General features: G+C 36.3%; 3 protein-coding genes across 3 annotated transcripts; 1 reads left to right on the forward strand and 2 right to left on the reverse strand.

The window, feature by feature from the left end:
- Positions 1 to 4488: 4488 nt before the first annotated feature.
- On the forward strand, positions 4489 to 5656 carry LOC125218168 (actin-depolymerizing factor 1-like). Its single transcript, XM_048119785.2, has 3 exons — positions 4489 to 4594; positions 4876 to 5141; positions 5224 to 5656. The coding sequence occupies exons 1-3, from the start codon at positions 4592 to 4594 to the stop codon at positions 5372 to 5374; spliced, it is 420 nt and encodes a 139-aa protein (XP_047975742.1). The 5' UTR covers positions 4489 to 4591; the 3' UTR covers positions 5375 to 5656.
- Positions 5647 to 10299, reverse strand: LOC125218167 (uncharacterized). Its single transcript, XM_048119783.2, has 6 exons — positions 10067 to 10299; positions 7183 to 7703; positions 6739 to 6931; positions 6599 to 6663; positions 6286 to 6496; positions 5647 to 6224 (listed from the first exon to the last, which is right to left on the reverse strand). The coding sequence occupies exons 1-6, from the start codon at positions 10238 to 10240 to the stop codon at positions 5853 to 5855; spliced, it is 1536 nt and encodes a 511-aa protein (XP_047975740.1). The 5' UTR covers positions 10241 to 10299; the 3' UTR covers positions 5647 to 5852.
- A 6994-nt stretch (positions 10300 to 17293) lies between these two features.
- LOC125185162 (uncharacterized) lies at positions 17294 to 19318 on the reverse strand. The gene is made up of 5 exons (XM_048081656.2): positions 18772 to 19318; positions 18338 to 18530; positions 18181 to 18245; positions 17903 to 18113; positions 17294 to 17836 (listed from the first exon to the last, which is right to left on the reverse strand). The coding sequence occupies exons 1-5, from the start codon at positions 19077 to 19079 to the stop codon at positions 17465 to 17467; spliced, it is 1149 nt and encodes a 382-aa protein (XP_047937613.1). The 5' UTR covers positions 19080 to 19318; the 3' UTR covers positions 17294 to 17464.
- Between the last annotated feature and the right edge of the window lie 3031 nt (positions 19319 to 22349).

The raw sequence follows: 22349 nt of genomic DNA on the forward strand, positions 1-22349 counted from the left end.
ACGGTGACTCGAACCCCTAACCTTTGGTCTGGATTTCAACCACTTTACCCTTGACCAACACAAACGTACATTATTACCATTACTAATTTTGTAGTATTGTGTATGGGTTATAGAACAATATTTCCAAGTCTCATTATTTGGATACAGATGTAAACTACTCTATTTAAATTAGTCTTGGGCTTCATAGATTGGGCTTTAACTCTTCTCTAATCGGACCATGAATCTTCTCTAATCGGACCATGAATCTTTTAACACATGTTTATATAATTAAATTAATAATATAATTTTTAGCACCTTTATAGATCATGCCACAATTCACTGATAAAAAATTCACATAAAAATCAACTAAAATATTTAGGCCTTAATTACAAATAAAACCCAACACGTGCGATTGCTACATTTTTTTATTAATCTATACAATATATAAAAGGGGAGTTTTGGGGTATTTAGGGAAATAAGAGGAATTTTAGGAGTATTTAGGTAAATCAATTATAATTCAATTGTAATCATTTTAAAAGAATTGTTACCTGTATTATTTTGTACGAAGCTAAATTATTATATGGATGTAAATTTGAATTGAGTAAAGGCCAAATGTGGTCCTCAACATTTGTCCGTTTTATCAATTTGGTCCTGATCATTATCTTTTTTATTATTTGGTCCCTCACAAATGAACTTGGACCGAAATCGGTCCTAAATTGACAGATGCGTTAAAAGTAACGGTCAAACAGGGTGTTTAGCCGATTTTGACCAAATTGTTATTTCAAATATAAAAATTATTATTCTAAAATAATTTAAGAAATTAAAACCTCTTCCTCCAAACCCAACAGCCCGCCAATTCTAACTTTGAAGTTTCTGTCCGGCAGCTCAGTGGCGGCGACGGCTCTACTAGACTTTCGACGGTGCAGCAGCGGGCATCGTAGACCGCGATGGTGCCCCTGACCAGCGACGACATTCTGATCGAGAGCGAGAAGCAGTCGGGACGGCGACGGCGGTGGCTGACGGCATGGAGGTTGCAGCTGTGCTCTCCTAACAACGGCGACACGAAATCGCCTCGGAGCAGTGGCAGCGGCTGAGCGACGATGATGTCCGGTGAGGATGAGACAACGACCATTGGTGGTGACCGGCGACGAAGGCAGCTTTGAAGAGTTTGAAATTTGGGGATTTCCGATTTGGTCGATTTGGGGGAGGATCTCTTCGAATTGGAGATGCACCTCAGCCGACGGAGGCCTGAAACATTGGAGTACACCGGCGTGGCGTCGGAGCGGCGATGACGAGGGAGGACGACAGTTGTAGAGTTCACCTCCTTGAGGAGCTCCGATTTGGGGGCGGATGAAAACAAGTTTCTAAGTTAGAAACTTGTTTTACGAAGTTGAAAATGAAATATCTTACCTCCCGATGGCGACAGTGGCGGTAGTCGGCGAGCGGCGGCGGCAACCGATGACAGTAGCGGCGGGCTGTTGAGTTTGGAGGAGGAGGTTTTAATTTTTTAAATTATTTTAGAATAATAATTTTTATATTTGAAATAAATAAAAAATCTAATAAAAATATTTAATTTGGTCAAAATCGGCTAAACACCCTGTTTGACCGTTACTTTTAACGGTTCTGTCAATTTATGACCGATTTCGGTCCGAGTTCATTTGCGAGAGACCAAATAATCAAAAAGATAATGTTCAGGACCAAATTGATAAAACAACCATATGTTGAGGACCACATTTGGCCTTTACTCATTTGAATTCCATAATTGTAGGGATGGAATTTAACTAATTTATTTTGTTTCCCTATAATTAATCCATGACCATGATGTTAAATATAATTAATTATTATAAGTAATCACACGGTATTTTGTTTGTAAATTTAAAATTTAACACAAATTTGAATTTTATAATTGTAGGGATGGAATTTAACTAATTTATTTATCATTTTTAAAGAATTGTTACTGTATTATTTTGTACGAAGCTAAATTCTTTTATGGATGTAAATGTGAATTTGAATTCCATAATTGTAGGGATGGAATTTAATTAATTTATTTTGTTTCCGTATAATTAATCCATGACCATGGTGTGAATATAATTAATTATTATAATCTATTCCAAATAAAAGTAATCACACAGTATTTTGTTTGTAAATTTAAAATTTAACACAAATTTGAATTTCATAATTGCAGGAATGGAATTTAACTAATTTATTTTGTTTCCCTATATTAATTATCACATGATTAAGGCAAGTGGTAATCATTTTTTTGTTTCCCTACGATTAATGCAAGTGGAGCCTTAAGTGGAAGGAGTGGGAGGTGGAAGGAGGTTACGTGCATAATAATTTTGTATATAAATATGTCATATATATGGTAAAATACCTACTTACTACCTTATAGAACTAAGCATACCATTTTCTTGACGCCATGAAACCATTCCACACTATGCTCAATGAGCTCGAGGAGGCTTCTTCAATTTCTTTGGTTGTCAAAGTATGCTGCATTCGTGTTTTTGACACAACCGCTTTGGAGACAAAACCATTGTGATCAGCAAACAATGTGTTTTACAAGATCGTGCAATACGTTATTTTGTTGGTCGTCGAATGTTTATTTGCAAAGTAATAGTAAATCGTAACTTTTGGACTCAGTAAGTAGCAGAGCAGATTGTAAATCTTCTCTTCACAATGCCTAACAACACAATATAAACTCAATTTACAAGATTTTATTACATTTATCAGTGATGTAATTGTAAGTGGTTGATATTAATCGTAGGATACAAGTGATGTTTTTGCTTATGCCGCAGGGATAATGAGTGCCTTAATCTTTCTAAAATACATTGTTAGAATCTAAAACGTTGTCGTTGAGAAAAATAAGAAAAAATGTTAGTACTATGTTTTTGTTGATCTTGATTTTAATTTGAATGTGCAATGAAGATGAAGAAAAAGTATAGAGAATTCATTTAAGCAAATAAATAAGGTGATGCTCAAGAAGATGTGTGACTCAATTTTTATGTGTTGGAATTGTACCATTTATTTGCTGAAGAAACAGAAAAAGATATACCATTTCTTTTGCCATTGAGATTGTATATTTCGAAATAGTCTTTTTGAAATGTACAAAACCAAGTCGAAAGTTCTGCAATTTGAGTTTGTTTACTATATATCTCGATGAAGTCTGAAATGCCCTTTTTCAACTACAACCAATGCCATGTGTTGAATTATTTGCCAATTTTTACTAAATTTGTTACTAATATCTAATTGTTGTTTACATATATAATCATTTTTGTTTTACGTAGTGTAAATATTGGATTGTTATAAAGTAAATTAAGATTTGTGCATCGCACAAGTGATATACTAGTTACGAATAAAACCCAACACGTGCTATTGCTACATTTTTTTATTTTTTTATTTTTTCCACAAAATTATCCAATAGTATTTTTTAGTTAAAGACTATAGTACAGTATTATTTGAAAAATCCCATCCATGGGCCCGTTCACTTGTACAAAACCAAATTTGTTTTGACACATATTTTAAGAATTGCAGTTAATAGAAAGTGGATAAAAAAACTAAATTTGTTTTGACACATAGAATTGCACTTAATAAAAAGTGGATAAAAAAAATTAATTGAAGATGGATCCTATTATATGGAGAAGTAGTATTTGTTTTAAAGTGAAATATGAATGAAATTAAATTAGTGGAATACAAGGTCCATCACTAAAAATAGTAAAAAAAAGCAAATAAAATATTTATTTGTGGACTGGTGAAAATGACAAAATGAGACAATTATTAATGGATAGAGGGAGTAACTCATAAGTAGGGCTGACAAATCGTGCGAATTGGATCGTTTTCGGGTCAACCCTGTATCGATCCAACTCAATAAGGCCAAACCCTAACCAAACCAAAATCGCCGGGTTCTTTTCTGATTATTGTGTCATGTCAAAAATTGTCTGCCTCACTGTTAATATTTGTAAATTGTAAGTTACTATACAAATTTGCTTAACACGACACTGTAACAATCAGAACATGATATTATATTATAGAATACAATATTATACTATTATAACATAATTAAAACTTTAACACGATTTAAATCTAAATAATATAATAAACTTAGTAATTTTTTTTAATTGACAAAAATAATTTTCGTTCTCATCGGATAACCTAAAGCCAACCCGAAATCATTTAATTCTCATTGGGTCGACCCGCTAAAGACCTAAATCTAATTAACTTAACCTAAATTCATTAATTTCGTACGGAATCTTGTCATAATATTATTGTGTCGTATGAAAATTTGTCAGTCCTACTCATAAGCCAGAATTTTGTGGCTGTTGAAAATAATTAAAAATTACTGCTGTTGGATGTGAAAAATGATGATCCTCAAAAATAGGCAAGAAGAGAGTGAAAAATGATGATCCTAAAAAATAGGCAAGATGAGAGATATGCACCTTTGATTTTCCTAAAAACGCAGCTAAAAAATCTCCCCATCCTCTGAATATTTCGTCAACTTCTTTAACCAAAAAACAAGGATCATTTTGCATTATCTATTCATCTCTGCCTCCATTTCCCATTTGATCACTTCCATCTTCATTCCAATTCCCTCTCTCTCATTACACACAGACACAACATGGTATGTTTCTTTGTTGCAACTCATTTATGATTTTGTTCATCCATTAATCTTGATTCTTGAGATGAAATATCATGAAAACTGCTTGTTTTTTCCTTATCACATTTTGTAGTTCTGTTTTTATGACATTTAATGATATGTTTCCAAGACAAATAGATCATTTGATTAATCCACCAAAATGTGAGGCATGGAAAATATTGGTCAAGATTTTGAACATTATAAATAAGAGATGAAACTGTCACAACATTGTTTCGTTTCCTGCATTTCCTCAATCTTCATTGCAGGCCAACTCAGCCTCCGGAATTGCTGTGCACGACGAATGCAAACTGACATTCTTGGAGCTAAAAGCCAGAAGAAACCACAGATATGTGATCTTCAAGCTGGATGATGCCCTCGACAAAGTGGTGGTAGACAAGATCGGGGGCCAGGGCGAAAGCTATGAGGATTTCTGCAAGTGCTTGCCTGATGACGACTGTCGCTATGCTGTCTTCGACTATGACTTCACCACAGATGAAAACTGCCACAAGAGCAAGATCTTCTTCTTTGCATGGTAAAAATTATTTTATTTTTCCTTTTCACTGCTTTGTTTGTTTCACAAAAATGATTTTGTTTCTTTCTTTCAAATATTGTAGGTCACCTGATGTTGCAAAGGTGAGGACTAAGATGTTGTATGCAAGCTCCAAAGACAGGTTCAAGAGAGAGTTGGATGGGATTCAGGTTGAGTTGCAAGCAACTGATCCTAGCGAGATGAGCTGGGATATCCTCAAGGCCAGGGCTCTTTGAACACACGTTGCACCATCCACCATGTCTCAATCTCATATAAAACGTTCGACTTCTTATAGTTTCGTGGGTGGCTCTTTCGACTACATCTCAACAGGGCTTCATTTTATTTAGTATTTTGGAACTAGTACTTCTAGAAGGATAAAACAATCTGTTTAATTTTTTTTTTGTCATTTTTTGGTTTTGTTTGTTGTGTTTTTTTTACAAGAGTGTTATGATGCATTAGCTGCATCTTCTCTGTGGCAACCTTTTTTTTCATCTCATATAAACAATGCTTTTCAAGAATCATTTTATTGACATCAATGTCAAGAAACACAACATAGCTTCTGAATCATGACACCCTCATTTACAAAACCTCAAAAACTATGCTCTTATGCAACACTAACTTTAAAAGTGAAGAAAAAACCATAAAAAGACAGCAGCTTCCACATTAAACAAGCATGTAACAAATTTTTAAAAAAAAGTAAAGATAAAAGAGTGCTTATAACCGCTGTGGCTTCTTGTTTTGTTCGTCCCAGTACTGATTCTCCCACGCCTCCACTTGTTTAGCCATCTTGATCTTCCCATCAACCAAGGCTTGGATTTCTTGAGGCTTGTAGGGAGGTTGCATCGTGCACGGATCCGACCCTCTAGGCCCCTTCTCCAAGGATTCCTCCATGAACTCTCTCCAGATCCCTTGCGTAGAGCAGGCCACTGACTCCGTGCACAGCTCCACTGCGCCAGCAGGAACAGAGGGCTTGTACTTCATCAGCTTCCCATACTCGTTGAGAAGATGGAACATGTAGTCGTAGACGTACTCCATCTTCAGATCCTCGTGGATGAAGCTACTCCCGGCTTCACCAATGGACTTTGCCTAGAATTTGGACTCGTTTAGGACACTTTTGAGGTTTTTTAGCAAAAAGGAAACAATTTACCTTATCCTTGTGGTTGTTTCCCCAATCGACTGCGAACTTGAGAGATCTGCATTTGTCACTGTCCCTGACGGGCCAATAGTGGTGCTGAGGAACCATGCCTCTTGTGAAGAAATCATACCAACGTAGTGTCATCAGCAAGACGGGGGAGTCGCAGGCAAATATGTACTTCTCGCTCACGGACCACGCCCATCCTTCTATGTAAATCTTGTACCTAAATTTCAAATGCATGAATGAACAACTTTTTTCTTTTGAGGTTGGTTCACTCTTGAATAAGGTGATTGCAGAAAAAGAAAAGCAAGAAGCAAATGATCACCTGTGGGTGCATTGGTTTCCAAGATTGGATTGCTTGTATCCTTGTCGGGACTCTGCAATCCAGTCCTGAAATGCAAGCAAAGCAACAATAAGAATGTAGTTGAGGGATGATGATGACTGGGTGTCGAGAAGATTGCATACCTGAACATAAAGACGAGTGTTCCAGTCAGTTTGAGGAGTAGCATTACACTTCATAAGGTCAGCCCTCCATTTGCAAACACTGGGGTTTCCCTTCCAATAAGCATAGGGCTTTCTATCCTCCCATTTTGTCTTCTTGTTTCCTTCTTTTATGTCCTTCAACACACTTCTCCATGGCTTTATATTCGTCTCAGCCCTACACCACCAAACATTCTTAATTTTCCCCTTCATCATCAATGACCAAACGCCTCAATCCAATTTATCTAGTGTCTTCGGTTTCATTTTACCAATACAAATGAGCTAGACAAGAAATCATATTGGACTAGAACAGATTCAGAAGCCCTAATTTTGTTAAGATTCCTAATTTTCGCGCCTTTTTTTTACGAGAATACACCAACAAACAATAAGCAGGGAAAAAAGGCCTTTGAGTTAAAAAAACAAGATTACCAGCCCCAAAACGACCAGTCGGGAAACACGATATCCAAGCTGCGCCAATCCGAACAGTAGCGGAAAACCGGCGGCGGGGCGGAGTCGGGCAGCCGGAAGCGGCTGGCCTGGACGACTGGGCGGTCGTCGCAGTCGAACATCAGCTCCAGATCGGGAAATCTCCCCGGGTAGGTCCGGATCAGCTGCGCGATCCCCCAAACAGTGAACAGAGCCCGAGTCTGGATCGACGGCCGGAAATTCTCGACGTACACCTTCCCGTCCAGGATGGTGAGGCGGAAATGCGCCGTCGCTTGCGCTTTATCCACCATCTCCTTCGTCACTCCGGTCCGTCTCCAGTGGCGGAGGTCCTCGTGGATCCATCGGAAATATTCAGGGCAGGTCGGCGCCGGATTTGCAGACGGTTCGCGCCTACCCGGGCGGTTTATCGGGCAGGATTTGGTGTGATTCCACGCGCCGCAGTCGAGGGTATTTTCGCCTTTTGCTATAGTTGTCCTTTGGTAAGAGTATTTTACATACTTACCCTTCAAGATTAAATTTACTCAAATCAATAACAACATTTCTCAATAGTAATTTTTATTTTTTAATAAAGTGCGCACTTAAAGTGCAACTTATAATATCGAAACACATGAATTTTCAATTTCTATACCCTCCGTTGTATTAAAATAGAGGCTTTGAACACGGCACAGAGTGTTAATATAAAATCGGTAGGTAGGAGAGATATAGAAAGAAAAGTGATTGAAGTATTATTGACGGAGAATGTGGGCCCTTATAAGAGAGAAAAGACTTGCCGAAAATAGAAAGAAACTATTTTTGTTGGATGCACTAAAATAGAAAATGTCCATTTTTCTATTTGTGTCATAAACGATAATTTGGGCATACACAAAACTAGTACCAAAAGTGATAGTATTATAATATCTTATGTCATTCTCCTAACTCTGTACACTATTATTATTAATCAATATGAATATTATTATTTTAATGTTATAAATTAATAATTAATTTATTTTTTAATATCTTTGAAATATACTACTCATAATTATAATTATTGTTATAATTATATTTAATTTTATAATAATATTATTGTTACAATACTAAACACTAATAGTAATTAATAAATAATTATAGTATAATTATTTAAAATATAAATCATAAAAAATATATAATAATAATAATAATTAGTATTATTATTTTATATTAAATTAATAACTAATCAATATAGTCTTAATAAAAATTTAAAACTTCGAATTGTATTCATAATGATATAAAGAGTTGAATAATTTATTTTTTTTGGTTACAAGAGTTGAATATTTTTAGTTAGGTGTTTCAACTCTAAAATGAATATAAAATAATTTAATAAAAAATATTTAATTAATTTAGTTACTTTAAATAATTAATTTAATTAGATGTTTTGTTCTTCATTTATTATCAATGCAAATAAAACACTAAAAAAAAGAAGAAAAAGAAGAGAATAATAGATAAAAGAGTAAACATAAACTAAGGAGAAAAAAGAAAGAAGAAGAAACTAAAGATGGAAAAAAAAAAGAAAGGAAGAAAAAAAAATCACATGTTTTAATGTTTAATTGGTGGAGTATTATTTAATTATTTAATTGAAATTTCCAAAAATATCTTTCATAACAAAAAAATCACATATTTGGTACCTAGAGTTATTTTTGTCACATGGTACCAAAAACAATACTCCCTCCGTCCCACTTTAGGAGTCTCGGTTGAGTTCGGCACGAGTTTTAAGAAATATAAAGAAAAGTTGGTGAAAAAAAAATAGTGGAATGTGAGTCCTACTTTTATATATTAGTTTTATAATAAAATGTGAGTGGAAAAAAGGTGAGTGGAATGTAGGGCCTATTACCAATTATGGAATATTCCAACCGGGACTTCTAAAGTGGGAATAAACCGGGATTCCTAAAGTGGGAAGGAGGGAGTATAAAATAAAGATCTGGTACCATTTATGTGTGAAAGTGAAAAATCATGTACCAATTTATGTAGTTCACTCAATAGAAAAAAAAAGACTATTTTTTATGGGACGGGTGAAATAGTTATATTGAGTACAAATAATGTTATAGAATAACATTAAGAAATACTCCTGTATTTTTTTGCGCCCAAGTTTTAAATTATACTCCTATATACTGTGAATATTACGTAACTGAAACCGAGAAAATCTAGCACACGTTATTTATGAAATCTAACTACGCGTAATTAGTTCAATTCAAATCATGAGGCTGGTTGGTATGAGGAGTAGCTAGTAAGTATTGATTTAAGGTTGACTAATGTCATGTTATTCTCGGTGCACACTAACAAGATCCTTAAATTAATTTCTCAAGAAAATACTACTGCATTTCAACATCTTCATCTGAATTAATTGTTTAATAGAGGGCATATGTGAGTGTGATGTCCCAGTAGATTTTTGTCCTACATCAAAATGAATGAACAACTTACCAATAATTTAATATGAGAGCAAGCAATTTCATCTATATCCTACTAACTTTTTTATAGTCAAATTACCACTGCAATTTCATATATCCCACTAACATTTTTATAGTAAAAATTGAACATGGCAAATCCCCTTTGCAAAAGCGATATTGTTCACTGAATTTAGTCTACTAATTGTCTCTGCCTAAAATTTAGTATAGTTGATAGTGCACAACGAGGTCACTTTAAAGTTTAAACCCATGGTAATAATAATAAATTCCTTTTACCAGATCTTGTATGAATTCATAAGACTCTATGAAAGTGTAGTAATATTTATTCAACTAAACAATAAAAATATCGAATATAATACTACTCCCTATCAAACAAGATATATTCAAACAAAAAAAAAATCGTTTCACACATAAAAATGTTTCATTAAAGATTGATGTCGGACACTTACGGGGTCAACCTGGCCGGTGAAGATGAACACAGCAAGAACGAGGAGGAAGAAAACGAAGAAAAGTGAATATGATGAACAAAGTGGCTTGTTAAATGAGGGCGACCTCAGAGAATGTCTCTTGAAAGAAGGCCTCAGCCAACATATATTCATCAACTTCTCTTCATGTCCTTTCATGTTTTCCCTTGCTTCTGCCAACACACCTTCTGATTACTGCTTATACATGTGTAATCAAAACTCATCCATCAAGATTCTTGAGAGGGAGAGAGAGAGAGTTGAATTTATATAGAGTTGTGAAACATAGGTAAGAATATGAATAATTGTTTGTAGAATAATCTACCAGTTGAAAATTGAATGTTAATAGTAATGAGAAAGTAATGTATGTCATCTTTAGAGGGCTATTCACGTTGATCTCCTATTGGATGATAGTATACGTCAATTGACCCTCCTTATATCATGCCTTATACATAGGCCGAGGAAGGAAATATGGGGTTAATTAAGTAATCTACCATTAGAATGAAGATAATAATAATAATAATAACAATAATAATAATAATAGTTGCAAATGACCTTTGGTATTATAATTACTAGATATTTTCCTATTAAACACGTACTACTCCATCACCCTCAACAAATGTAGATATCACCTAATTACTACAAATAAACATGAAGGTTTTCTTATAAGTAATAATTATAAAATCTTTTCTACATAATCATCAAGAAAAACTATTTTTATAAATAGGTCAAACTCAAAAATGATCTTGGAAGTCAACTCACGTTTTATATTACAAGCAGAGTGTCAAAATTTAAGATGAATTACTTACCATTTAAAGCTTTACAAATTGAGAAAAGTAAAATATAGAAGTAGGGAATTTGTCGTGAAGCAAGTGAAAAGTGTGATACTAGGAATTATACATGTGAGTAAGCCCACAATTACTGGGAATGACTACATCTACTTCATCTCAAAACATATGCAAACTCATGCTGTAGGAAATAAGCAAGAAGAATGAATCACCTGAAAACGTGACACCAACACATGATGGCCATTTCCTCACCGATTTTCCTTCAATATGATGCATGTATCACAGAAATGAAAGTTTAGTTGAATCAGTCTTTCATGTATATACAGACAACAACTAGTAAGGTAAAGGACAAATACGTTAGTAGGAATATGGAGTATGCTCAAATCCAAAGCAGTCATAATTTCGAATACTGAAGCATTAAGTAAGGAAATCTGTTTCCTTGACCGTATAAGTAAGAAATACGCCGAATTTCACATTTTAAACTGAATAATCATAGGTCTCGACTGCTAGAAAATAATTTATACTCCCACCGTCCCATAAAAATATGGACAATTAATATGACATGAGAATTAAGGAAAAATTGGTAAAGTAAGAGAGAGAGAAGGAGAATGATAGTTAAAGTAGTGCTAGTGCGTGGTAGTGGATAGTGGGACAAGGACCCGCATTATTAGTAGTGTTTAATGGTGTTATAATATGTAAATAAGTTGATGTATTGGGGTAATAAATTGGGATAACTTTCCAAAAATGAAATGCACATATTTTTATGGGACGGTGGGAATACATAGTATTTCATTAGATCTGCTTGGAAATTAAACCCAAAGTTACACATAAACTGCGTGGGTGATTCAATATAACATGAGGCACTTGGTTGTCTAGTATATGAGCTTTATGCAGACAGCACATTTTTGTACCTTTAATTCTCGATAAGTTAAGGTTTGAAGTAGGGCTGGGGAATTATACCGAAATACCGGAATACCGGACTTACCGTACCGAAAAAATACCGAAATTACCGTTTTTTCGGTATACCGTAGTTTTCGGTACGGTATCATACCGTACCGATAGAGATCGGTACGGTAACGGTATTAGATTTCCCATACCGCGGTATACCGCGGTATACCGAAGATTCGGTATGTCGGTATATACCGGTATACCGAAGATTCGGTATATACCGATGCTTCGGTATACCGATTGATAATAAATCTATATTTATATATGTTATATTTAAACTAAATTTCAAAAAATAAGAATTTTTATTATATAAAAATAAAAGAATCAAAATTGGGAACCCTATTTTTTGAAGTAGTTGAAAACTAGATTTTTTTTTTAATATTTTGGATATAATAGATTTTTTCACGGTATAATGGTATAACGGTATGCCGTACCGCAAAACACGGTATAACGGTATATCGGAATGCCATATCGCAGTTCGGTATACCGCAAAAGTACGGTATACCGAAATGCGGTACGGTATACCGATAACACGGTATGGTAACGGTATGGAAAACTGTCATACCGAATTTCCGGTATACCGAACTCCAGTATACCAAAACTTACGGTACGGTATCGGTATGGTTTTTGTCATACCGTAACTTTCGGTACGGTATACGGTATGGCACTCCCGATATTGTATACCGTACCGAACCACCCCTAATTTGAAGAGCAGTCTGACAGTGTTGAAAATCCTTGTGTGACACTGGAGCTACATGAAAGCGTGGCTGTAAGATAAAAATAAAATAAATCCTTTGATTTGTATCCAACACTATATGGCCCACAGGAGAATTAATGCACTGTGTGACCTTATTCATTTGATAACGGAATGATCCTCTCATATAAAGATCTTATTAGATGGTCTCCAGCAATATTTTCATTGCCCCACAATTATAGAGGAAATATAAGCAAAGCTCCTGTGTAAATGACAAATTAACCATTACTTTAACAGCTACCAAAATAGCTTCCAATTTTGAGAATGTGTCTTCACAAGTGCATATGGCATATAAAACTACCAACTAACAACTCCATTTTCTGACCAAACCAGGAGAAAAAGAAAAAAAATTACAACTTGGAACAGTAGAGGTGGCCAAACCAAACCAGACCGCCGGTTAACCGCCGGTTTCCAACCGGCGGTTCGGAACCGGAACCGGAACCGGACGCCGGTTCCGGTTCGAAATCCGGTTACACGGTTTTTGCGGTTCGGTTACGGTTCAAGAAATATGCAACCGGAACCGGCGGTTAACCGTCGGTTCGGAACCGCCGGTTAACCGGAAAATGTAGTCGTTCGCCGATAGGTTCGTACGGTTGCAGGGCGTAGGTCAGAAAAAGGACGGTTAACCGCCGGTTTGTGTCGGAAAACCGACGGTTTGTGTCAGAAAACCGGCGGTTCCTGACACAAAACCGCCGGTTCCCGACGGTTCAGGCGTAGGGTTCAGGCGTAGGGTCTGAAAAGGTGTCGGAAACCGCCGGTTTTCGGTCAGAAACCGGCGGTTTTCTGACACAAACCGGCGGTTCGGTCAGAAACCGGCGGTTTCCGACCGTTTCAAATTTTGAATTTCAAATTTTTTTTTTTTTTTAATATCATATTTTCCCCCCATTTTTATCTATAAATACCCCCTTCTTCATCACTTCTACTCACCCCATTCTTGTGTTAACAAGGATTTCTCTCTCAATCTCCAATTCTCTATTCTCTACCTCATTATGTCAATTTGCTCTCTACTTGTTTACTTAAGTTGTTCATCAATTTTCATAATTTGCACTTCATATTAGTTACAACTTACAACTTGTTCAACTACATTACTATAAAAAAAATATGTCTTCTTCTCGTGGTGGTGGTGACCGTGATCGACGGGGCAAAGGAATTGCAGAAGATCAATCTACCCGTCCGAGAAAATCACGACGACCTACTCGTCGAGAAATTTTGGAAGAGGTTTCCCATGCTGAGGTTGTTCGCTTACAAGTAAGTTATAAAATATTTTGCATATTACTTTTTTTATACATAAAGTCATAACTTAATAAGTTTGAGTTCATGAGTTTTCTATGTTCATCATCTTCTAAATTCTAATTCGTACATACTACGTATACTATTTGTAGATGGAAGAAGATCGTCGTGCAGCTGCAGCCATTGCACTATCCCAATTGGGTGGTCATGGCACGGTTGGCGCCGAATCCGATGCTGATAATTACATCTCGGTCGATGATTACGATATTGATGATGTTAATGTTAATCTGAACGATGATAATGAGGACAGTGACGGTGGTGACCACGAATATGAGGAAATGCCCCCCCCCCCCCTTCACAAGACGGCCGCGGAGAAAAAACTAAATATAAATCTGATATATTTGTGAAACATTTCAAAAAGGTCCCAATAGTTTCTTCCGCTAATGAAGTGCCGGTATTTTTTATGGCATATTGTAACTACTGCACCAAAAAATACAAATTCAAGAAGTCCGGGGGATATGACTCTCTCATCCGTCATATGCAGACGATTCATCCCGAGCTATATGGGCATACCGCTAGCCAAACCCAACTCAACTTCCAAAGTGCGAGTGCCCATGGCTCCGCCTCCGGTTCGTCTCAAACAGGTACGCCGTCCTCCGCTCTTTTAAGATATGATCATAAGCATACTACTGACGTTATGGCTAAATTTGCTGCCATGCATCATCTTTCTTTTGGTATTTATGATAATCAAGATTATGAAGATTCGATGAAAGAGTGTTATAATTTGAACTCAAAAAGACTACCTAGAACTAGTATTCAACGATCTACCAAAAATCAATATAATGAAATGAAAAAAGATTTATCACGATATTTGAGTAACATGGGACACAAAGTGAATATTTGCTCTGATGTATGGACGGACGCTTTCCAAAAGCATGCATACATGGGAATTACGGTTCACTTTATGGACAATAGTTGGTCTTTGAACAAACGTTTAATTGCTTTTAGAGATTTTCCTACACCACACACTGCAAATGCAATTGCTTTTTTAATTATTCAAGTTTTGAATGAATATCAATTATGCAATAAGGCGTTTTCTATTGCTTTTGATAATGCAACTGCTAATACTGCAAGTATTAGCGACTTGATTGATGCGTGCTCTCTGATTATCGATGGTAAGTATTTTCATCAAAGATGTGTATGTCATATTTTGAACTTATGTGTACAAGATGCGCTTTCTTTATGGCAAAAGCATGTTGATCCTATTAGAAATGCAGTTAGAGCGATCCATTTCAAGCTTGGCAAGGCTTGGAAAAAATATTGCCATAACAGGAACATCAGGTATACAACTTTTATAATGGATGTGTCTACTAGATGGAACTCTACATATGATTGCCTCAATTCTACTTTGGAGCATAGAGATGCTTTGTGCGATTTTTTTAGAACTAATCCCTATGGTGATATAGTTCTTACGCCTAATTGTTGGGACCAAAGCATGAGTTTATGTCAATTGTTCAAAGCTTTCAAATGTGCGACCGTTGAATTATCGGGTGTTTACTATTGCACATCTGTTCGTATGTTAGAGCATTGCATGTATATAGCACTTGGTTTTAAAACATGCATGAAAAATGCTAGATCTCGTGAGTTAATGTGTGTTTTATTTTATATGATTGAAAAATGGTTGAAGTATTTTAGTGAAATTCCAACTGTGTTTTTAATTGCTAAGTGCTTGGATCCGAAATGGAAATTAGCTGGCACAACTAAGATCTTAGATTTCTATTATCAAAATTTGCGTTCTATTGATCTTAGTCCACTTCAAAATTTGCCTTTTGATGATGATGAAACCTCGAGAGTTTTTGAACTAACCATTCCTGATAGATCACTTGTTCAAGCTCAATTTGAAAGTAGTTTGCATACTCTCTTTGCCGAATATGAAGAAAAGTATAACCGTACCCACCAAATTCGTCCACGTACACAACATGCTCCTCAGCCGCAGCAATACGGCGGTTTTGGTTTTGCTTATGATGACCCCGATGCTCAATCACAATTAGCCGACTTATAGTTCAAGGTCCACCTCAATGGGATCGGTAAGCGAGTTAGATTTTTATTTGGAAGTACGCCACCATACTTTTAGTGATGCAGGTCCTACACCCGCCCAAATCGACGTCCTAGAGTGGTGGGGAACACACGAGAAAGATTATCCCATACTTGCGTCAATGGCTAAGGAGATCTTTGCAGTCCCGGCTTCCACCGTAGCCGTCGAGTCCGCTTTCAGTGTTGGAGCATGTGTCTTGGACGTGAGAAGAAGCAAACTCTCCACGAGAAATATGGAAGCTGTGATGTTACTTGATGATTGGGGAAAAGCTGTAAAGAGAGCGCAAGAACCAGATTGGGATGCTAGTGAAGAGAGTGAGGAAACCTTCACCGACACCGAGGATGAAGGTGGAGAATGAAGGCCAACCGTCGTCAACCGCCAACCAAACAAGGTAAGCAAGGTAAGAGAACTACGTGGACTTTGATTCCTCAATGCAATTGAGCATTAAGAATACGTAGGCACCTCAACTTAAATTTTAAATTTAAGTTGAGCTCAAGTCCTTTTCCTTTTATTTCTTTTTTTTTTCTAATTGTTTCAACTTTACTTTTAATATGTTTTTTGTAAATTGTAATTTTGTATTTAAATTTTAAATTCAAGTGTATAGTTGTAGTATTGTTGTATTTTGTAACTTGTAATTGTAATATTGTATTGTAGAAATTTACATTCAAAGTTTCAAATCAATAAAATTGCAATTCTTTATCCGTTTATCGTTATCAATTCTCTTTGGATTTTACTATAGAATTGCAATAAAAGTTACTCCCTCCGTCCCAAGGTATTAGACCAACTTTCCTTTTTGGGATGTCCCAACATATTAGACTCATTTCCTTTTTTAGCAAAAAGCATCTATCTTATTTTATTCTCCACCTACTTTTTTCTCTCTTCTCTCCCCTACTTTTTCCCTCTCTCATACTTTACTCTCTCCACTTTAACTATTTAAATATCACTTCCTTAAATCATGTGCCCAAAAGAAGTGAGTCTAATACTCCGGGACGGAGGGAGTATAACTCTAAGATTTAAATAAATCTAAGATTTTTTTAAAAAAAAATAAAAAAAAGTTCCGGCCCGGAACCGCCGGAACCGGTGAAAAACCGGCGGTTAGTAACCGGAACCGGCTGTAACCGGCGGTTAAACCGGAACCGGATAACCGGTATCCGGGCCGATTACGGTTCACGATTTTGACGAACCGGAACCGGCGGTTTTCGAACCGTGGCCACCTCTAGAACAGAGGCTTAGTACGGAATCCACGGATCATTTGCCTACTTGTTGAGTTAGCAACAAGAATTTTGGAGGTAATTTAGGAATCACCATACTTGCCAACTTGTTGATTAACTTGCCAATGCCTTTTTCATCTCATATAAACAATGCTTTTCAAGAATCATTTTATTGAGATCAATGTCAAGAATCACACCACATCTTATGAATCATGACACCCTCATTTACAAAACCTCAAAAACTATGCTCTTATGCAACACTAACTTTAAAAGTGAAGAAAAAACCATAAAAAGACAGCAGCTTCCACATTAAACAAGCATGTAACAAATTTTTTAAAAAAAGTAAATATTAAATATTGCTTATAACCGCTGCTGCTTCTTGTTTTGTTCTTCCCAGTACTGATTCTCCCACGCCTCCACTTGTTTAGTCATCTTGATCTTCCCATCAACCAAGGCTTGGATTTCGTGAGGCTTGTAGGGAGGTTGCATCGTGCACGGATCCGACTCACTAGGCCCCTTCTCCAAGGATTCCTCCATGAACTTTCTCCAGATCCCTCGAGCAGAGCAGGCCAATGACTCCGGGCACAGCTCCACAGCGCCAGCAGGAATAGAGGGCTTGTACATCATCAGCTTCCCATACTCGTTGAGAAGATGGAACATGTAGTCGTAGACGTACTCCATCTTCAGATCCTCGTAGATGAAGCGACTCCCGGCTTCACCAATGGACTTTGCCTAGAATTTGGACTCACTCGTTTAGGACACTTTTGAGGTTTTTTAGCAAGCAAGGAAACAGCTTACCTTTTCCTTGTGGTTGTTTCCCCAATCGACTGCGAACTTGAGAGACCTGCATTTGTCACTGTCCCTGACGGGCCAATAGTGGTGCTGAGGAACCATGCCTCTTGTGAAGAAATCATACCAACGTGGTGTAATCAGCAAGACGGGGGAGTCGCAGGCAAATATGTACTTCTCGCTCACGGACCACGCATTTCCTTCTATGTAAATCTTGTACCTAAATTTCAAATGCATGAATGAACAACTTTTAACTTTTGAGGTTGGTTAATTCTTGAAATGATCACCTGTGGGTGCATTGGTTTCCAAGATTGGAATGCTTGTATCCTTGTTGGGCCTCTGCATACCAGTCCTGAAATGCAAGCAAAGCAACAATAAGAATAGTAGTAATTGAGGTTGAGGGATGGATGGTGATGATGATTGGGTGTAGAGAAGATTGCATGCCTGAACATAAAGACGAGTGTTCCAGTCAGTTTGAGGAGTAGCATTACACTTCATAAGGTCAACCCTCCATCTGTAAGCACTGGGGTTTCCCTTCCAATAAGCATAGGGCTCTCTGTCCTCCCATTTTGTCTTCTTGTTTCCTTCTTTTATGTCCTTCAGCACACTTCTCCATGGCTTTATATTTATCTCTGCCCTATACCACCAACCATATTCTTAATTTCCCCTTCATCATCAATGATCAAACGCCTCAGATCCAATATATCTATTGCCTTCGGTTTATTTTATCAATATATACTACTCTTAATAGGATTAGTACAGATTCAAGAACCCTAATTTTGTTACAATTCCTAATTTTCGCGCCTTTTTTTTTTCCAGAAATAAATCAACAAACAAAAAGCTGAGAAAAATGGTGTTCGAGTAAAAAACAAGATTACCAGCCCCAAAACGACCAGTCGGGGAAGACGATGTCCAAGCTGCGCCAATCTGAGCAGTAGGTGAAAACCGGCGGCGGGGCGGAATCGGGCAGCCGGAAACGGCTGGCCTGGACGGCGGTGAGGTCGTCGCAGTCGAACATCAGCTCGAGATCGGGCAATCTACCCGGGTAGGTCCGGATCAGCTGCACGATCCCCCACGCCGTGAACAGAGCCCGAGTCTCGATTGACCGCTTGAAATTCTCGACGTACACCTTCCCGTCCAGGATGGTGAGGCGGAAATGCGCCGTCGCTCGCGCCTTATCCACCATCTCCTTCGTCACTCCGGTCCGTCTCCAGTGGCGGAGGTCCTCGTGGATCCATCGGAAATATTCCGGGCAGGTCGGCGCCGGATTCGCAGACGGTTTGCGCCTGACCGGGCGGTTTATCGGGCAGGATTTGGTGTGATTCCACGCGCCGCAGTCGAGGGTATTTTCGCCTTTTGCTATAGGGATCCTTTGATAGGAGTATTTTACATACTTACCCTTCAAGATTAAATTTAGCTTGGTTACTCATATGCATAACAACATTTCTCAATAAATAATTTTTTCTGCGCCAAGGTTTAAATTATACTCCTATTTCTATTTATGAAATCTAATTAAGCGTAATTAGTTAAATTCAAATCATGAGGCTGGTTGTTATGAGGAGTACTGTCATGTTAGTGGCTCGGTGCACACGTACAAGATCATCGAATTAATACATAGAAAATAGATATTTTAACATCTGCATCTCCAAATTACTCATGGGATTTTAGATAGCTTTATTTTATGTGTTAAGTAGAAAGAATAAAGTAAGAGAGAAAATAAAATAGATAAATGTATTTTTATTTTCATTAATGAGTCATCTTGATTGTGATAAATAAAAAAAAAGTGAGTCATCTTTAATAGAACAGAGGAAAGGAAGTAATTATTTAATTATGAATGTGATGTCCCAATAGATTTGTGTCGTATGTCTACGTGAATGAACAACTTACCAATAATTCAATATGGGAGCGATCAATTTCATCCATATTACATAAACTTTTTTTATAGTCAAATTATCATTAATTCAATAATGAAGCGAGCAATTTCATCTATCCAACTAACTTCTTTTATCTAGTAAAAATTGATGATTGGCAAATCCCTTTTGCAAAAGCGATATTGTTCACTGAATTTAGTCTACTAGGAGTATTTCTCTCCGCCAAATAAAATTTAATGTACGAATAATTTGATAGTGCACAACGAGGTCAGTTTAACCCCATGGTAATAAATTCCTTTTTTCCAGATCTTGTATGAATACAGAAGACTATAAAAGAAAATTTTATTCCACTTAACAATTATAATATCGAATACTACTACTATCAAACAAGATGTATTCAAAAGAAAAAAAGAAAAAAATGTTTCGCACACAAAAGATTGATGTCGGACACTTACGGGGTCAAGCTGGTCGGTGAAGATGAGCACAGCAAGAACGAGGAGGAAGAAAACGAAGAAAAGTGAATATGATGAATAAAGTGGCTTGTTAAATGAGGGCGACCTCAGAGAATGTCCCGTGAAAGAAGGCCTCAGCCAGCATATGTTCATCAACTTCTCCTTATGTCCTATCATGTTTTCCCTCACTTCTTCCAACACACCTTCTGATTACTGCTTATACTGTGTAATCAAAACTCATCAATCAAGATTCTTGAGAGTTGAGAGAGTTGAATGTATATATAGAGTTGTGAAACATATGTAAAGAAATGATTCGTAGAATCATCTACCGCTTTGAAAATCGAATATCTATACATGTATAAAAGGCAATATATTAAATTAGCTATTAGTTATGGACTTTTCGAATGAATTAAAAAGAATCATAGTAGTAGGGTTTAGAATTCATATATATAGACGTTACTAATTGAGTTGAAAGAATTATAAAGAATAGTAGTATTACTGCTCTATTTAATTTCAAGTAACGCCGTTACTAATGGGAAGTTATATGATTTTAGGCACTAACTTAAATTAAGTGAATTTATTATAATTATAGTACAAATTATAGTACTCTCTCCGTCCTTCTTTAGCTGAGCCGTATTCCTTTTTGGGTTGTCTTACTGTAGCTAAGTCGTTTCCTTTTTTTTTTAGCAAAAAGCAACAATTTTTCTTCTCTCTTACTTTATTCTCTATTTATCTCTCTACCTTTTTTCTTTCCTACTTTATTATTCATTTATTTAACTCGCTTAACACGACTATTCTTAAATCCCGTGCCGAAAAGAAACGCATCTACTACAGAGGGACGGAGGAAGTATGAATCAATGTATAAGCTGTTACACAATAATTGCACTCATGAAAAATTTATTTAATTTAATTTAATTCCTATTAAGACTTTGTAACAAAAGTAATTATTAGTGAAATGCCCAAATAAGTTTATTAGCCTAATTTGGTTGAGAGGTTGTAACATAATATATACCATAAACCCTCTATAAATATGTCTAATTTGCTACTCCCTTCTTACTCACTTTTTTCATTGACTTTTCCCTTTCTATTATTGGATTTTCTCCAACAAGACATTGTTTTCCATATGAATATCACATTCCTTAATGAATTATATGGCTAGCAATACTCCATCGGTTATCAAAGTGAGATATGTACGCCTTTTTGAGATGGCCAAGCCCGACGACAAATCAATTGTCATTGGTGTGTGTTCCATGACAAAATTGTAGAATTATAAAAGATGAGTTTTGTTATTTTTTGTTTGAAGTTCTTATATAGCTAGATGCAATCCGACATGATGGAGAAGATGACATCAGCATAGGGCGATGAAAGTGCTGGAGATGATGAACGGAAAATGAGGCTATTGGAGATAGAGACAAGCAGATAAAAAAGGTTGGGAGAGATTAGAAGTAAGATGAAGGCATATTGGAATACAAGAATTGTAGATTAATTCTTAATTAGTAGTAGTAATAAACTTTTTTATTGATTCCAATCAGTTCTGTCATTTTATTTTATTGAGAAATTTTTGCCGAATTTACTAAGCAATATATTTTTACAAATTTGTTGATTTCACATGTTATTTGATTTTATATATTTATATAATGAATTTTTTATGCTTCTAGATTTCATATGATGATATGTTTATCATTTCAAGAATTATTTCACGGTGTAAAATAAGTACGGGGAAAATTGAATGGATCGTGAAATGCAGTGTGATACCAGTTAATAGTAGTAATGAGAAAGTAACGATTTAGATGACAATATACGTCACTTGACCCTCCTTATATCATGCTGTGTACACAGGCCGAGGAAGGAAAATGGGGATAAACATGAAGGTTTCTTATAATATTATAAAATTTTTACTACATAATCATAAAAAAATTCTTAGAAGTTAACTCCTGCCTTATATGGCAAGCAGACTATTTAGGATCAATCACTTTGTGTAAGAAGAGGAATTGACAGCACCACAAAACTGGTAAAAGTAAAATTTAGATAATTTTGACTAAGCCCACAATTACTGGGATTGCCAACAACAGGTTCATCTCAAAACACAAGCAAACTCAAGCTGTAGAAAATACTCCAAGTAAGATCAATGAA

This window comes from Salvia hispanica, chromosome 1 (assembly GCF_029641045.1).
Source record: "Salvia hispanica isolate PSC_SH4W2 chromosome 1, Shi_PSC_v1, whole genome shotgun sequence".
Classification (NCBI taxonomy): Eukaryota; Viridiplantae; Streptophyta; class Magnoliopsida; order Lamiales; family Lamiaceae; genus Salvia; species Salvia hispanica.

Coding starts and splice junctions, on each gene's coding strand:
- LOC125218168 (XM_048119785.2), top strand. Junction 5,142..5,223: donor AAGATCTTCTTCTTTGCATG/GTAAAAATTATT, acceptor CAAATATTGTAG/GTCACCTGATGTTGCAAAGG.
- LOC125218167 (XM_048119783.2), bottom strand. CDS start 10,240: ATGAAAGGACATGAAGAGAAGTTGATGAATATATGTTGGCTGAGGCCT. Junction 6,932..7,182: donor GACTGGTCGTTTTGGGGCTG/GTAATCTTGTTT, acceptor TTGGTGGTGTAG/GGCTGAGACGAATATAAAGC. Junction 6,225..6,285: donor GAAACAACCACAAGGATAAG/GTAAATTGTTTC, acceptor TCCAAATTCTAG/GCAAAGTCCATTGGTGAAGC.
- LOC125185162 (XM_048081656.2), bottom strand. CDS start 19,079: ATGGTGGATAAGGCGCGAGCGACGGCGCATTTCCGCCTCACCATCCTG. Junction 18,531..18,771: donor GACTGGTCGTTTTGGGGCTG/GTAATCTTGTTT, acceptor TTGGTGGTATAG/GGCAGAGATAAATATAAAGC. Junction 18,114..18,180: donor GGAAACCAATGCACCCACAG/GTGATCATTTCA, acceptor TTTGAAATTTAG/GTACAAGATTTACATAGAAG.